At 47.8% G+C, this 18377-nt stretch overlaps 1 protein-coding gene and 1 non-coding gene across 2 annotated transcripts; both read left to right on the top strand.

Annotated features, from left to right (window-relative positions):
• The first annotated feature begins 3208 nt into the window (after positions 1-3208).
• LOC119437577 (uncharacterized) lies at positions 3209-15597 on the top strand. Its single transcript, XM_037704583.2, has 5 exons — positions 3209-3371; positions 10399-10529; positions 11614-11820; positions 13273-13524; positions 15364-15597. The coding sequence occupies exons 1-5, from the start codon at positions 3251-3253 to the stop codon at positions 15502-15504; spliced, it is 852 nt and encodes a 283-aa protein (XP_037560511.2). The 5' UTR covers positions 3209-3250; the 3' UTR covers positions 15505-15597.
• LOC119437856 (U2 spliceosomal RNA) lies at positions 9721-9906 on the top strand. The gene has a single exon (XR_005189560.1). It is a non-coding gene; the product is annotated as a U2 spliceosomal RNA (small nuclear RNA).
• Positions 15598-18377: the final 2780 nt, after the last annotated feature.

Genomic DNA, 18377 nt, shown 5'->3' with positions numbered 1-18377 from the left:
TCGAAAGAATTTCGTTATCCGAGATGGTATCGTTTAGCCACGTCTCGGTTATAGTACAACCAGAGATGCCGGGCATGAATCAGTGAGCGATGAAAGTGACACGTTTTTCGACATCACACTTCGAATGTTAGTGTATAAGAATGACATGTTCGTCGAAGTGTTATGGTTATGTGGTTGCGAAGGCTGTCTGGTTTCCACATTTGCAGACGGCGAAGGCTTGGCTTGTCATTCCGAAACATGCTGCGACACACGCACTGCACAGTTTACTTCCGTGTCCCGAAGATATGTGTCGCCGTTGACCAAGAGAGAGAGAGAGAGAATAAACTTTATTCAAGAACTCCGGTCCGGGTTCGCCCGCTTTGCTTTAGTTGTCTGCCAAGCCCAGCGCCGGGATCAACTCGATCATGGCTTGTACGTAGTCGGGGGAGGAGTCCGCCAGCCACTACTCAAGTGTCGCAGGTCTACGGGTGGGTGAGAGTTTAGCAAGGCTCGCCTGAATAACAGGACGGCTCCCCGGACAGTCCCACAGAATGTGAGGATTATCCGGGAAGCCACCACATGCCATTCAGGAAGGTCTGCCAGGCAAAACTCTGTACGTAGTGTTGGAAGTGTGGGGACAAGAGAGAGTGCGTCTGCGCACGCCTCCATAGTACCTTCGCTTCATGTGTGTGTCCGCTTGCGGATACTTCATGCAGTTGTTTCGTAATTCGTCCAGTTTTTCGCGCATTTCCTCCCGCGCGAAGGCGTACTGCTCATTCAGACTCAGTGGATCTGGTCACCACCGGGGAGGGCCCGGGAGACTTGCAAGGGACACGTGCCACTTCGTTCCCTCTGATACCAGTGTGACTCGAAATCCACTGAATACGTACACTTTAATGTTAGGGTGTAGCAAGAGCTTGTTACAAACTAGGAGAACATGGTCACTAGGTTTCTTTATCGTTTTGGAAAACTGCCACAGCTTTCGTCGTTCATATCGTACTGCTTCCCAGTAATCACGCGACATGCCAAAATTGGTGTTTGTCAGCTTATAGCCACGGTTCAGCACGAACTCTACTTCTTTGTCATTGCAAAACTTAGCTATTATGGTCCTCACTTTTCCCGATGCGAAGCGGCCCAACCGATCGCTGTGCCCTTGAAACACAGGAAATGGATACTTCCAGGCGGTTGGTACAAAAGTCGACTGCAAGTCGCGTAAGATCTGAGAAATAGAAAAACTTACTTATGCAGAACCCTTTGTATATATCACGGCCGATTATTGGCACTGAAGGAAATAATCGAAGACTCTCCTCTAAAAAAAAATAAAGTATAGCTTTTATAGATGATGCAATATGAGTGCGTTATCCATAACTTTATGGCCCACGAGGAAAAATGGTGAAGGTGTAGGAGGGGGGGGGGGAAGGGCGGAGGTAGAAGGGGGTAGAGCGTAGGCAGGTTTTCGGGCACGCCATCTACGTACGGTACAAACATTCATATAGCCGCCAAAAAATTCAGAAGGAATGTGGGCGGCGAGGCTCTCCATTCTACGGTCTTCAACGAACAAGAATGTGGTCTTGCTCAAAGAACTTCGAAGAATCACAGACAGCTGTATTTCAGTACAAGACTTCTGTGGCAATTGCTACTCACATGAAAGTTGCGCACATGCGGAGGCAAATTACTTTCACTCGTTTTCCTCTCTCATTGCGTCTGCAAACATACGTATATGTTCATATGGTGGCATATGGGCTGGTGTGTGTGTGCGTGTGATTGCGCGCTTGCGCGCTTACGCGCCTGTTCCTGCCCGATGTAGCGAATTGCCATGTTTTGTACTTCCGTTTCTATGCTGAATGTGTAGTTAGCGTCCTTCGCGTGTGCGCCGCTCGAGTGCACGAGACTAGAAACACCTGAGTGCAGCAGAGTACCTTGATGCAGCACTCTAGGAACTTCGTCTCCTTGAGATCAGCTACCGTGGCATAGCGGTCTCGGTCGCAGGCGAATATGAGGTCCATCTCGTCCTGTACCTTCTTCTGTCCTTCTAGGCTCTGGGCCAGCAAGTAGACGCACCAAGATATGGCCGCTGACGTCTTGTCATGTCTCTGCGTGTGCACATGTAACGCATTGCGCGACACGTCTCTCGGTGTCGTGACAAATTTTAGTTTTGAGCAGGCCGACTTTAAAATTGATTACGAATTTGGTTTCGGTTGATTGACTGAAACTCTGTCTTGCTTAAATTAAAAAGAAAAACATTTTTTTTGTTCCCTCCTTGCATAGTCGCGCACTTCAATCGCTGCTCCTATAACCACCCTTGCTGATGTCGGTGACAATTGGTTATGAACCGCTTTTCGGCGAAGCTTCGCGACCTATTTGGATCGACCTTGAATCAACTCTCTCGAATCATGTAATGCGCATGCGCTGCAGTACCACATCTGCGCGAAATGTATTATGTAATAATACATGAATGTAATTAGTAATAATACATAATAGGAATGTAAAAACGGTAGCCGACCCTAATCTTTGATTTAGGTGTCCCTTAGTGGCACTCGCACCTCGGCGTGGCTGTTCTTTTGGTTAACTTTGGCAGAATTTAGCCATAGTCGTGCTCACATGACGGGTCTGTAGAGTCTACTATTCTGTGCTTTGGTTGGCGGTAATCAGTGATTTCTAATTCTAATTTTTCCAGACACTTCAGTAACTGAACTTGTCACTTAACTTATGCTCTGATATCACATCCATGATTAAACCCATGAATTTGGTGCTGTACTATTTTTCTTTCAATTTTTTTTCTGATTTATTTTGAATTTCTTTCCCCGGCGTCTCAGTGATTTCTAATTAATTCTAATTATTCCAGACACTTCAGTAACTCACCTTGTAACTAAACTTATGGTTTACTATTTTTTCTGATTTATTTTGAATTTCGTCCCGGGTCGTGCCCGGTCATCTCGGGAGGTGAACCGGAAGTGCTGCGCAAGAAACAAGAGTGTCACTCGATGCTTGTGCCGCTAATAAGCAAGGCGGTTATCAGCAGTACTTAACTTTCGCCGACAAGGTCTACTTTCGCAAGTAATAGATCAAAAGCAAATTGCTGACGACGCAGGAGCCCAACGATTACGTAAGACGTGCGCCGAGAATCAACTTTCGCGAGTCATGCAATGCGCATGCGCTCCAGTACCGCACCTGCGCGAAATGTATTTAACTCGACACGCTCTCGCGCTCCCACCCAGTGGGATTAAGATAGTACCAGTGCACTGAAGGACCGCGATCCGGCTCGCGTGCCATGGAAGAAACTATGCACAACTCATCGGAGCCGAAGGGTCGACAGGCAGCTGCCCGCGCCGATTCAGTGCGGTCGCTGTCGTGCTACAGCGTCGACGAGAATGTTCTCGAGGTGCTTTGGGGTAAGCTGAACAACGGGCTTTCCATAATAGCATGCGGTCTCGTCCATGCTACCGAGGTCGAAATTCTGGAAGGCAAGCAAATTGTAGAGGTTAAGTGTTTGCATTGCCTGTGCGGGTAAATGAGTTGACGGCTGTGACGGTTGTAACCCCTTTCGACCCTAAGATTACACCCACACGACGAGTTTTAAAAAAAAAGGGGGGGGGGGAGAGGTAAGCAGCTGGCAATGTGGTTATGCTGGGGCTTGCCAACTGCGTTGGCCGCATGGGGGGCAGAGCACTCGCGAACTAAGGTGTAGGCGTTCAGTAAAGATCCGCTAGGTGCCAGTATTAATTCGGAATCTTTCACAACGGCGTCTCCCGGAGAAACGTGTGCAACTTTCGGACGCCAAGAACAAGGCTAAGTTGCCGAAGCGAGTGCAAGTCCCGTAAAGAATGCTGCTGGCTTCTAGTGTTTGCACATCTTCCCTTAAAGGTGAACTAACTGCTTTCGCATGTTCCGAAAGCATCCAAGTAATTAACGTATTGTCGCGGTCTGCACTCTATATACCTCTAAAAGCACTCGGTAACTGCTCTAATTTCAAGATTACATGCGCGTGCATCGAGTGGACGCTATAGGAATAAAGTGTTGTGCTGCTCTACGTCGACTCGCAGTGTTACTGGCGTCGAGACAGGGCATTGCGCACGCTTATCCGTTCGCGCTCGCAAGCTCAAGATTGCGTTTTCTCCCCCCTCGTGGCCTTTTTTAAATTGCGCCCTCAGCACGAGCGCTTTTGCACCCCGCCCCATCGGAATGCAGCTGGTAATCGCATCCATGACCTCTTGCCCAACAGTAGCAAAGCATAGCCACTCAGCTTCTCCGGCGGGTGAAAGCCCGTATAATATAGGGCTGCACTTGTGAACAGATAAGCGCGCGGCTTCCTGTCAATGTTTCGCCGTCTAATACATAATCAAGCACAGTCAAGGTTCGCGGATTCTCCTATTGCTTTCATGTTCTCGGCTTTCGCTCCTCGCTGGTTATCAGCGTTTCGCCTCTTTTTTGGATGGGCCGGAGCAAGCCTTTGTATGCATGTCTTCACCTGCACTGTGTCAGCTTAACAGTGCAGAGAAATGGTAATATGAATCGTAATGCGTTTATCGTTATAATTAAGGGACAAAAATATATCTCAATGGCTCGTGCAGCACGTTCACGACACAGTACAATGGGACGAAACTCAGCGGTGACTATAGGACAGAATTCATAGCGCTGTGTGTTTTCGCCTTTTTTTTTCTTTGTCGTGGTATACCGTCGTTTTACACCAGTCGTGGGCGTATACCCTCTTGCTGTTTTGTTGATATCATGCGAGCGTCGACCGTCCAGCATTTAGCAGCGAGATCGGCGACACTATGAACAAGCGCCCAAAGATTTTACCAGTTAGGGTGCTGTCTGCTACGCTGTTAGCTTCACGAGCGCCCACGCCGTGCCTTTGTTATCCGCGAGGCCACATCGCGGACCACTACGAATAGCGAGGCCACGCTGCTCCAAGAATTCGCAGTCATTGCCTCTTTACAATACCTCGCGCGTGCTCATAAATTGTTTTTTTCCTTGCGATAGCAATTGTATGGACACTGAAAGCGCACTTCTGCCGCCGGTCGCCGTGAGGTTCCGTATAAAGTCCAACGGCGATAAAATCCACGCCGTACGCTGTCTGCGAGTGAAAGCGTACGAGGGTGAGCCGGCAATCGCGGCTCAGTGTAGCACACGCGAGGGAGAAAGGCAGGCCGGAAGCGCATGGTCTTCTTTCGCGCGCGAGACACGGGCCTCGGAGGGGGAGGCAGTGCGTTCTGCTCAGTCGGCTGCTGCTCACAGCGCGGCCGCGCGGGTGCCGTTTCTTGAAAGGGATGCTGCGACGTGGTGGAAGTGCACGCCCGCACAGGCCTCATCTTCAAAGCGATCTGCGATGGGGACAAAGTGCATGCACCGAGTGCCGGTAGCGTCGTATGCGCTGTGCTTTCGACGTCTAGTCCGCGTTGAAGCGAGACGAGACAGCGCGGAAGGTCAATTTGCCCGCTGCTGCTGCGCAATTTCTCACTCCGGCGTTTTCACAGCTAGTTTCCGCGGTCATCGAGCGAGATGTGTTCATGTTTACCTGTGGGCGCGTGACACCGTGCTTGTCTATTTTGTTAGTAAGCGAATGTTTACAACTTTATACGGCCCATTAAACTACTGTCCTTGCTTCGTATAGCTCTCTACTAATTTGCTGTCGCAATCGAAGGGCGAAGCAACGATGAGCGTGTTTCGGTAATACGAAGGAAACGAAATGTCAGACTCAACTGTGGTCTACGTTTCCATAATACGAAGCATTCATGATATGTGGAAAACTTTCGTATTAATAATGTAAGTTTTGTAGCGAATGGTTATGCACATATAACAGGCTGTGGTGTTTGTATAATACAGAATATTTAGAATGGCAAGATAAAATTGTATTCTACACCTAATCATGCACCGAGTTTTCGCAAACAGGACAGTGCAAATAACCCTAGCAGAGCGAGCGCTCCTCGTGTGGCGAACAGCGTTGCTTATTACGCATATTGGAGCGTGTACTTGTTTATCGTTTTCTCGGGGATTACATTTCACCCGCTAACAAATTAAAGTTATCGCTCAGCGCAAGACGCGCCTGCATGATTGGAACTTACTCGAATGTTATCGTTGATTCCATCGGTTTATTTTCTCGCCGAACTTTGTGTAATAAAATTGTATGCGTGACACAAATTGTGTTGTACTTTCTGGAGGGCACAGGGGCGCCAGCGATTACGCTGGAACCTTCGTCTAGTGATGTATAAGAGACGACGCGCTTGACCCACAGATTTTCGACAATCGTCGACAGTGCTCGCCGCGATCGTTGTGCTTGACTGTTGCTTGTTATTTATGGGCACAGGTTCTCCCAATAAAGAGTTACTTTCGAGATTTGGTCACTACAACGTGACAATGCTATCGCGAGCCTCACCATTATAAGGCGTTGACATGCTCTCCGGTGTACACCATTTCGCCCAGTTATGTCCTAATCTTGCGATAGTTTAAGGCGCCGAGTAAGCTCAAATACGCTCACATTTAGAATTACCTTGCATCTACTGCCCTTCACGTGGTGGTTTTATTTCCAAGGAAGGCATAGTAGATAATACGCGAGCATGGTAGTTGTCTCCTGCTGGTGGATACCTGAAGCAAGGCCGATCCAAATCGGTCGCGCAGCTTCGGGCGAAAAGTGGTTCAGAACGAATTGTCACCGACATCAGCAAGGGTGGTTATGGGATCAGCGATTGAAGCACGACTATCTTTGAAGGGAACAAACATTGGGAAAGAGAAGTTTTTTAATTAAACCGAGACACGGTTAGATTCATTCAACGAAAATAAAATTCCTAATCAATTTTATATATGTATGGCGAGAAAGGAAGAAACAACTTTATTTTACTTGATCATGGTCAATAAATACCTTGTTTTCAGTGCCCGCCGTAAGAGCGCCCACCGACAGCGGCGGGCGTTGACGCCGCTATCACTGGGAGTGAAGCTCTTGAATTGTACAGAAAGGCGCGCTCGTAAAGTTGACCTGTTACAAAACGCCCCCCCCCCCCCCACATGTTGTGTTGTTTTGCTTGTCGACGTTTGTTTAAATTTGGTGACGCGGGTCGTTTCACTGTTTCTTAGCCTCTTCAGTCAAAAGCAGTGAGGTGCGACCGCCAGATAATTTTTTGTTACTTTAGTTATTTTCGTGCGACAGCGCTGGCCGACAGGCTCGGCGTCTGACGGAAGGCCGAACACTCTACGTCCAAAGCGTTCGTCGGCCTCCAAAGAAAGTATGTTCTGTTCAGCGATGCAATTTCGACACCCGTACTGCTGACCTTTTCCTGCATCGCTTTCCGCGCTGAAAGCCCGAAACGCCCATCAATTCGAATGGCGGGCATTTGAATATACAACTCTAATGGCAGACCTCCGAAAACAAATTTCGCGCCTTTGAGAACAAAATGACGTCACTTCTGTTTTTAAAGAATATGACGTCACATTATTTTTCTTCCACCGGAAGTGGTCCCTCCTTACACAGATGTCGCTAAGCCCCATCAACTGCTGTTTGGGCTTCTATGGCAGCTTCGATACCAGGTATATTTACCTTGCTTGAAGTGTCTCGCGGCCAAGAAAATGAGGGAGTGGTAAAGAGGACGTTCTTCACGTATATTTAGCGCTGTCCTTCCTGACATTCGTGTCTTATAGGCTTTCAGGTGTAATTCCATTTAACTTCGTTGCGCATCTTGATAATTTTTGTTCTTTTAACAAGATCAACTGAAATACGTATTTGAGGAAGTTTGCAACGCTGGGCGTGTTGGTAAAGCATGATCGAAATAAATGGGTAAAAACAGTGCACAAAAAAAAAAGACCCGCAGAAGGAACAACGCACACCAGAGCACCTATGGTGTGTTGTTTCTTCTGTGTCGTCGTTTTTTGCGCTCTTCTTACTTTTTTTTTTTTTTCGAAGGTATCTGGGACTCCCTATAGATATTTGCGTCTGTCCTGTCGCGGCGATACGTTTTATTAAATATGAGAAGAACTCTGCGACGTGCACGATGTAGCACCTGACACCCGTATGGCTGGCGTATATCGTTTCAGCGTTAACGATGACCTTTTACTGTTCGCCTTAGGACTGAGAGGGTCGTGGTTTGATCGTATACAGTTACTGCGGGTGCGTTCAATTTTATGGTCATATTTATGGCAACTGTGTGCCGCACTCCACAATGGCGAAACTTGTGCTATTTATTGGCTTGACATTTGCATGAAATGCCAAGAGACGGTCAGCGCATTGGAGCCGTTCCTTATACACCCACCGTGGGGGCCCACTACATGCCTCAAACTTGCCTTTCTACGCTCGCAGAAGGTACTTCGTAAAGGAGTGCGCCGACATCCGGGCCATATGAAGATTTCACGTTTATGCCAAGCCTGACGCCGTGCAGGGCTCCGACAGGAACCTTAGCAGACGACCACGCAATCGGGGAATCCCGAATTTCAAACTTGCCAACGTGGCAACGGCGCCGTACATACCTTCATTTATTACCCCACTGTAGCCGACATCGTCCCCACGCGAAGGAAAAAAAAATGGCTAATTTATAACCCACGACACGCTTGCTTTCTCGTTCATGTGAATGCTATGCACCGAGCTTTGTGGAGCTCCGACATGTTCGCGCTTCTGATCTCGAGCGCCAACATGCCGACTCGTGCGACGCGCGCCTACTTGGATATTATACCCTGTAGCCTTGCGAAAAGCCATCGGAGATGTTACAAACGTTTAACGCATCCCTTCCGTTTTGTTTTCCCCGCTCGCTAGGCTGTGTACTGGCGCTATACTGCTGACTGCGGCAAGCTTCAGCGCAAGTGTATACCGGGTGTCTCGGCTAACTTGAACCTAACTTGGAACACTAAGAACTTTAGAGAAATCGTACCAACTGCATATTAGCGGTAATTGTGTGTACTTACAACCGGTATGTTTTTCATCGCTAAATATTGTTTATTGTCCTTATTTGGTCAAATTTGTACTTATTACTTGAATCTCTGACATCTCAAATATAAAGTTGTAGAGGGCCTCAAATAACTTCGGATTCAAGAATTTTTTTTTTCGTGCTAACATTTGCCTGGTTCTTACCGAGAAACAAAAGCCCGTGTAATACGAAAAAACGTCATGGGGGCACTTCCGCGACTGCGGTTATGCTTCATGCAATGGATGAACAAGCCCGGGCGCAGTCTGGATGAAACTTTATGAGCCTTTACTCTTTCGTTCTCTTGTTTGTATGACTTCAACCGACTTGGAAACTTATCAGGTGATTTTTATCCAACGGGAAAATTACTCTAGCAGTTATCGCCTTCCATCGTTCTCGCGCGCTTCACCCCTTCATTCCTTCATAGAAACAGAATAACATTCAGCGCCATTCCACTGTGAAGGTGGATGACCAGCGTATCTGTGTATGTGGTGATTGGCCGTTGCTCCAGTGGAACGTTCCAAGATTGCGGGATCGGGGCCACATGGACAGTTCGCATTACTTTCCGCCTCGCGGTCCTGACGGGCAGTACGCTTACGCTTGGCGTTCGCGGCCCGCTCATCGTCGGTGGTCTCCTTCCGTCGCCGCCACGCCCATTCCCTTTTCTGTTCGCGCCGTCGTCCTGGTAGGCACGCTTTTCTTCAGACCGTACGACACACGGCCTACCCATTTCAGTCAGATCAGAACTGGGGAAAGCAGGCTACGTAGAGCATGACGTCCGGAGACGGAAGACACTCGTATTGGTAGGCACTAATTTGATAACGCGGGATGGCGTACACGTGCATGGTGCGAACGTATAGACATGACGGACGTGGACCAAAGTGTAGTATCCGTTCTTCTCAGCTTAATATCTGTTACGGGTTGTATTTGAACCCAACATGTTAAACTTATTTTTGCAAGTTGGCGGAGTGCTTGAAGCCTGCTTCACCTCCACCACCTATCGGCCCTTTATTGCACTATCTTCGGGATCGGCCCACGGTTTCTGTCCAAGGACATCGCTCCGCTGGAAACTAGGGGCGTAGCTTCGCTGTGAAAAGCTGTTTCCATCTCTTTGGTAGTCTTGGACCCATTATCGCTTCGTCAGCGCTCGGCTAGTAGCATGCATCTGCGCCGTTGTGCGACAAGAGCCAGAGGAACAGATGCCTACAAGCGGCGTAACGCCCTTGACTTCCCCGTTGCCACAGTCGGACTTGTAATAGTGCTTGTAATTACTACTACTACCGCTAAGATGCAGTTGGTACGATTTCTCTAGAGCTCTTGGTCCTTTTTTAAATATTGGTCCAAGTTTGCTGGGCCACCCGGTATACGCTATAGCATAATCGAAAATCGGGCACAATCGTAAATCGCATGACTGTACCTGTAACATGGCAGCCGTTGCCATATTACCCCTTCTTTGCTCCACAGTGTTCTGGACAGGTTCGACCTAAGCTGCAATTTTCAGCATAGCCCAACTGTGTTCACTGCTTGTGTGCAGACGAGGACATCCACATGGAGGAGCTACTCGAGTTCTCGTTCGACCACATCGACCAGCTCGCAGAACGCAGGGGAAAGACGATCGCAAGCACTGAAAAATGTCGTCTCTGGGATTACGTGCAGCGGATGAGGGTACGTGCTCATCGATATAGCTCGAGCGTCGATCACCATTGCGGATCAATATTAAAGCTGCGAACTACATTTATAACCATTGCGCACGCCATCATCTATAGCTTACCCATATATGCGATGGCTGTAGTTCCACTATTAGGGTAGAGGCTTGGGCGAGTTGGTCGTGGTTCATAACGGCGGTATTGCGAAGCGCGCGAAATGTAGGAAAAAGGACAGAAGAGTAAAGAGCGCTCTTTACTCTTCTGTCCTTTTTTTTTCCCCCTGCATTTCGCGCGCTACGCAATACCGCCGTTATGTAGTTCCACCTTCAGCCTGCTTCAATTACGAGTGCTTTACAGATGGTCTATTTATCCGTGAAGTCGCATTGCAAAGACAAAATGTCTGCCGAGTATGCTAACGATGACGCATGGAATTGGTGCTTTTGTGACATGTTTTCGTGTATATTTTCATGCATTCTATTTCAATGACGGTGTGGTAGATAGTGGCTCCGTGCGGCTTTCTGAGCTACTTCGAGAGTCAATTCCAACAACTAATTTTAACGTTCTCGCAGAGTGTAATACTGTCTATCGTTTTTTTTCTCTTTTCTTGCTGTCTGTCTTCTTTGTTTTTCATCCACGTAGCCACAAAATAGCACTTTATAATAGCAATGACCGTTCCTCATGGATAAGTGTCTTTCTTCAGGAGGTACACAACCCTCTGCCAAGCTAGATCAGCCTATTCCATTACCACCAGTACTATACCCCGAATCAGTTTCACGCTCTGCTGTGTTCTCACAAGTGTGTTCAATGTTTCGGTGCTTTGTGGCTAAGGCATGTTGAAAGCGATTGCTTCCTGCTACTGAACGTCATTTCTATATGGGTTGGGGGCCCTACAAGTGTAAAGGCACTATGGTTGTACGAGCCTAAATTTTTGTAAAATGATGTCATTTCTTTTTGCAATTTCAACCTTATCTTCGGAAACACCCTCCGTACTTATACGATAACACGTGCAAACTACGGCAATATGACGGCTTATTTTTTATAGCTGTCTCAAGCAGAGTGGACGCTTTAATGTCTTTTTTTTTTTTTTTCATGCACCTTCAAAGTGCGAGCAGCCCTACTGGGTAACCAAGGAGTCGGTGCCCTGGGACGAAGTAGAGGCCAAGTACTCTCTGCGAAGTCGGTCTCTGTCGTCCGGCTCCTTCCATTCTCACCTGGAGTTCTCGGGGATTGGCCTTGCCACGCCCCCGCCAATGCTCTACTCGCTGAGAAAACCCCTGCCAGCGGCTTCTCGTGGTACAGCCGCCGATGAGGCGAGTCTTTTCATCAAATGTATCTGAACTAAGAGCTCTCCACGGTATGCACCTGTAGGCCGATAACTTTAGTCAGCTCCATCACTACGTAATTATCGCAGACTTTCGGCTGCGAATTGTGCAATACCACTTGCAGCTCGACTTTTTCCCTTTCCCATCAATGTCCCTCTTCCGTCGCCGTTGCAAACACACCCGCTCAGGCCCACTGGCCAAAAAAAAAAAAAAAATGCGTTAAAGTTATTTTACAAATACGGAAGATCCCACGCGTCTGTTCGAATCGCTGCATTTGCGACTGGTTCTTCTATGTTTACTGAAATGCCAATCACTTCTATATGTAGTTTAACGTTCCGCACTCAATGCACGTTGTGGTCACATTTCGTTCATTTCTTTTTTCTCTACGCTAGACTGCTTTTGTTGCCGACTTCACTTCTCGCGCCTTATTCTGCTTCTGCAGTGTCACGTACATACATTCTGGGGGATTGGCCAATAATGTTCACATGCTCATTTGCATATACCCAGTGGGCGAAATTGCTGTATTCTCGGCGCTGAGCACGAGGTCGCGGGATCGAGTCCCGGCCGCGGCGGCCCCATTTCGATGGAGGTGAAATGCAAAAACGCCTGTCTCCTTGCGTTGTCAGCATTCGTCAGTACTTTATGGCGCGTAGTGAATTACGGAAGCACGCAGCCAGCTTGTATGTGCATCCTACGTCGGTGAAAAAGCCTGAGTACGTCCTTCATCGTTCGCTGTTGTCGAGGTCGGTGTGGTGCGTGGGCGTGCAAGGTGCGCCTTCCCGGACGAAGCGGTGATGTGGCGAATACTTCGGCAGAATTATGCGTCAGTGGTGGCGATAGTGAATCGCGGCACCTTTTGAGGACATCCTGACCATCAACAGCTCATGCTGGCTCGTGTGTCCACCTTCGCTGTGTCCTTGTCTATTGTGCGCGCTAAATATTTCACTATGAATACGCACCAAGTCGCCCAACTGTCCGTTCTGCTGCAGCTGATGCTCGCATAGGCCTACGCATACAAAAAAAAAAATTGTTTGGGAAGGTCTTTCACATCGTCAGCGATGCCACTACACGCTTCCTGGTATTTTCTCATATACCAAGGTTAATCGGTGGAATTCCCTTGCTTTAGTGTTGCTGCTCTCATTGTTTCGGATGGTGCACATATAGTTGCACAACAAAAATGCCCATGCGTCAACCCTAAGAGTTCACCTTATCTGGTGCTCTTTTATACATATTCCAGATGGCAAGTGATCCTTTCTCTAATATTACTTTTACTCACTTCTCCGGGACTTCCAAGGCGCTTTATATGTGCTGACAATGATAAAATAACTATGAATCCCGTTTAATCACGCGGAGGGCCCCGTCTACGAAGTTTATAAATTTTTTTGGGATTCTGCTGAAAACTGCATGGCTTCAGTTTTAATTGCAAATCTCTTTCGCCAGGACTCCTCGCAGCCACCCGACGAGCTGAAGTGCGAGCCGGACCAACGTTTCACGATGTCCGAGCAGTGGGACGTCGGTTCGCCGCACCGGGGTCTTGTTTCGGCAACATGCCCCAAGAAAAAGCAAGGCTGGCAGCGACTCCTGGGGAAGGTTTTTCATCCGAAACACAAGGCCTCTGCGAAAGACCACAGCATTGGAGAGTTCCACTCCTTCCTCGCAGGTGTCGCCAGCTCCTCCAGCCCTTGTTCGGTGGTATGGTTGAGCACTGTCGAGCTCGCATAAATTGCATTTTCTTTTGTCCCCGTGCAGGTTGGCCAACCAGAAATGCCTCTGGCCAACCTCCTGGCCTGTTTATACATTCTCTATCGCAATTTGTCGTACCCTATTGTTTTATGTGATATAAAACGTTCACGAGAACGCCGAGAACGCGAACTATAACTTAGTGTTCTTCTTAACTACGTGCAAATTGTCGAAATTGCAGTGTTTTGTAGCTGTCATTTGCACAAGCAGGCGATTCCGTCAATGTTGGGGGATCCCCGTTTCCTGTACCGTTTCCTGTACCGCTGTGTGTGAACGTACCCAGCAAGAAAGTGCTGAACATAGTGTCCTGTTCAAGGTGTTTGTGCGTGCACGTGGTTAACGGTCTCGGCCCGTTGGCCGAATTTCGCAGATATACGCATGTTTCTTTTTCTACCGGAAAGTGAGGAGACATAAAAAAAAAAAACTGATCGCGTAGTTCTACTTGCTCTTAGGTTGTGGGGCACTTCCCTATCTGTTGACAGCCTGCTTTTCATACACAATTGCATGTACAGCACCGTCGTTTCTAAGTTCAATAGTCTCATTGCTATTTAAATGAGATTTTGATTTGTTAACTTTATAGGGCGCAATTCTCTACACCTTTCAAGTGCCGAAGTGCTCCTGTGGCCCTGCAGTCTGATGAGACGTCAAATGTCTCTCCTTCCCGTATAAGTGAGATGAGACAATGAAAGCATCGTGCCTCGAAACCTCCCGACCAGTGTCAGAATGACTGCGCACTCCTTTCGAACCGGGCGGTTGTCGCATTAAACAACACTACCATTTTTCGTTACGGAGTGCACATTTCGCGGATTACCCACACAAGTAGTGTCGTCCACATGGGGCTCTCTAGACGTAGACATACTTGGCCCCGTCTACTTTTGATGCACTGGGTTGCAATGACAAGTTAAGCAATTCCGTCCAAGGTAATTCTAGTAGGCAACGGAAGCTGCCGCTTATCAGAGGTTGGGGAATTTTCTTATTTGTAGGCAACGTCAGTCTTGCGTTTTCAATCGTATGCGTGATAAAGGCAGAGCGGATGCAACAACAAAACACCACCCATGGCAGCTAAACCCGAAACCATCGCATGTAGTGTGGCCTGGTAATGAAACTTGAGCAAGTGGCTGCGTTGCTGGCTGCTTTATTCTATGTAATGTAAGGTATTATAAGCATTGGCAAGGTGCCTTGACAATTTCAGAAACGTGTGAAACGCATTCATTTGTATGCCAAGTTATTCCGTACGCATTTTTCTAATGCAATTTCTTGTACATTGCAGGCGTCCGAGTATAATTTCTGAAGGCATTTTGCGGGTACGCGCCTTCTGTATCCGTGATAGCTCTGCTGCCTTTCAATCTTTTTGCATTGCGGTAGCAACCCAATGTACAGAGTCGGAACATCTTTTTGTCCGGTATCGCTCAGTCGCCGAGGAAGAAAAATATTTTGCCGCTTGCGGCGTGAGCTGCGACATCACACGTTCACTGCAGGTCCCGAACACGCCAACGAGAGCTTCTATTCAGTCTGATCTTGGAAGTGATTCGGTGGGCACTTATTACTCGCGAGAGATTTCGTTTTGACGAGTGGCCACCATCGGGGGGATGCAGGGCAGGTTAAGTAACTGTCTGCCGAACGAAAGAAATCCCTGGTACTCATGCCTTCGGCGTGTTCGTAACCTCCAGCAGCGGCGCAAGTCGCGATGTCGCCGTTTCGGTCCCTTTAGGTAATTGTTTATTCGTTATGCGTGCACAATAATACAGTTTGATGATTAATGCCGTGCGAATTCTGCCCTTGTCTTCTCAGAGCCACGAAGAGGGATCACCGTCTCCACTGAAGAGGTCTGAGAAGGAACGTCCGACAGGATTCCTCCGACGGTCTCTGCGTAGGGTGGCCATGGCTACGCGCAAACATGATTCGCGCGACGATGGGAAGACCGATGTTTAGTGCATGTCGTAACTAATTTATTTTACTTTATTTTAGTTTTGACGAGTTTATCGCTTACTCTTGGCGAATAAATGAATAATGTCCCCGCTATACATATAATACCTGGTGTTTATTCCATGCTGGAGATCTTCGTGAAATCTGGGCAGAAAAAAAAAGTCTGCTCTATGACAAATACTGCTTAATGTAGGTGCATAATCGGCATGAGCACGAGTGTTCGGGTGGGGGCTTATGATAAATGGCAATGTTGAATGTCATATCGTGCAGTATATAATTGACCTTTGTTCAAGTCGTAAAGCTCGTGAAGCAACCACTATCCGATATCTGAAGAATATAACGGTACTACAGTGTATCAATCAATGGGCAGATGATACCATTTGTACGGTCATACAAATTCTTGGGTGTCATAATTGAGAGACCTCTCATGGAGCCCCCATCTATAGTACATGAAAAAGCGCTTGACGGGCATCTGCCACCTTTTGAAATTCTTCGCTGGAAAGACCTGGGGAATGTCGACAAGCGCTATGCTTCGACTTTATAGAGTACTTTTTCTCGGCTTCTTGCGGTACAGCTTGCCAGCATTGACTAACGCAAGTACAACAAGCCTACGTACTATACAAAGTGTGCAGGCCCAGGCGCTCCGGATTTGTCTAGGTCTTCCTCGAAGTGCGTCAACGGCGGCAACTATTGCAATCGCCAGAGACCACCTCATCAAGACCCACATCGCAGTTAAAGCAATAAGGATGCACGTAAGGCACCTTGCACGGACCCCTTTCCCGCCATCTGGCCTCTCTACGTGCGGAGAGACCACACGCCTCGTTCTGCCGAACGGCATCCGCACATCGTGAGGTTATACCATCTTGCTTCACACCTGCCGCGAGACCTCCCACTCCTGCCTGGTGCCTCATTCATCCAACGATCAACCTGACAGTACCTGGCGTCCGGAAAAAAGTAGATATGTCATCGCCGGCTCTTAAACAGCTTACCTTACTCCTTATATATGAAAAGTAGCGGAATTACACCCACATATATACCGACGGCTCAGTCCTGCAGAACAGCTCTACCGCCGCTGTCGTTATTCCAGAAAAAGCCACCACTATCAAGATGAAAACATCTCACTTGACAACGTCGACGGCAGCAGAACTCGCAGCGCTTCGAGTCCCACTACAGTTTAGTAATGACGAACCCACACACAAATGGTCCGTTTTCTGCGACTCGAAGATCGCAGTGCAGAGTTTATTGTCAGCCTTACGGCATGGTCCACAGGAACTGGTTTTCGAAATCAGAGGCCATATACCACCTGATTCGGAAAGAACACGAAATAATCTTTCAGTGGCTCCCGAGTCACTGTGGAATCAGTGGCAATGAACGTGCCGATCAAGCTGCTCGTCAGCTCATGAAGAACCTATCGATCCCGATGTCTAGGACAGATGCTGCAAAGATGCTCCGCCTACTTGTACGCCAATGCACTTCATCAGACTGGAATAAACCACATTTTATGCACGCCCGATTATACACCTTGGATCCAACCTTAAGCCTTCGACTTCCACCAAGACTTCCCCGAAGAGATGCGACCCTTCTGTGTAGGCTATGGTTGGGCGTCGCGTTCACCAATGCCTACGCGTTCCGCATAGGGATAGCCGACAGTGCAGCATGTGGCAATTGTGGGGACGCGGAAACGATTCGTCATGTTCTTTGTCAGTGCCCACAATACAGTGTGCAGAGACAATCGCTTTCCGTCGTGCTGAACCAGTTGGACGACCAGCCTTTGTCGGAAGAAAGAATTCTGCAACATCGACGCGACTCAACATCGCATCAGAAGGCCGTGCAAGCGCTCCTGCGCTTCCTGAAGTCCCCTGGCCTGTGTGAACGTCTGTGATCGAAACGCCTCTTCTGTTACCTATGCCTGTCTTTTTTGTGTTTTTTTCGCTCTCTCTCTCTGCGCTCTCTCCAATCCCTTTATCGCCCACCCCAGTGTAGGGTAGCAAACCGGAAATTCACTTCTGGTTAACCTCCCTGCCTTTCCTCTCTCGCTTGCTCTCTCTATAACGGTACCTTAGCGTACGGATTTTCAGCGTCTATTTTTAAGGAGGGCTGCGGTCCAGTTGTGCTAGGCCCCTCGGTATAGCGCAGTCACGATATTGTCTGATGTAAGCTCAGATGGTGCATTGAGGAACTATCAGTTGGTGTATTCTTTTTTGTTGCAGCCTTGTAGTTAACCGGCTATAGTTTTTTTTTTTTTTGAGACCATTATTTGCAGCAGTAGGCATCATTGCAATGATCACCTATAAGATGTTTAACAAAACTGAACTTTTAAATAACGTCAACGCTTTATTTTTTTTTTGAGTGATTCATGCCGGTGAGTGCTAAGGCGTAATCTTCGTTCCCCAGCCTAGCACCAGTTCAGAAATAAGCGTGTCTTGATTCTGCACGAAATGAATTCGCAGTATTGTACAGCATTGTATATTGAAGGTTCTGTGGGGAAGTGCGTGGCGGCTGATGCCAAAGTGGGACTATAGTGTTGACTACTTTTATATAGGCACGCCTTGAGTGTTCAGCAGCTTCAATTCTGCAAATGTATGTTCGCTTAAGTTTTTTGTTGGAAAGCGAAGGAACTCATCTGACAATTCCTCACGTTCGATGCCGAAAAGGTAACCTCTTGATTTCTCGTACTTCCCTCGCACATTGCTGACATGGGTCAGCGCTTGTGTATAACGATTGTTAAATAAGTTTTTTTTTCTTAAGGGAAGTATATATAATTTTTTGAGCACATCAGACAATTCACTTCTATATACAGCGGTGCTGAACGATTCAACATTATATCACCTTAAATGCCACGCACTACGACAGATTTATCGCTCAGGCTTCCCGGTAAG

The sequence above is a fragment of the Dermacentor silvarum genome, chromosome 1 (assembly GCF_013339745.2).
Source record: "Dermacentor silvarum isolate Dsil-2018 chromosome 1, BIME_Dsil_1.4, whole genome shotgun sequence".
Lineage (NCBI taxonomy): Eukaryota > Metazoa > Arthropoda > Arachnida > Ixodida > Ixodidae > Dermacentor > Dermacentor silvarum.
The sequence above is the reverse complement of the archived record's forward strand: the minus strand, read 5'-3'. Positions and strand labels throughout refer to the sequence as shown.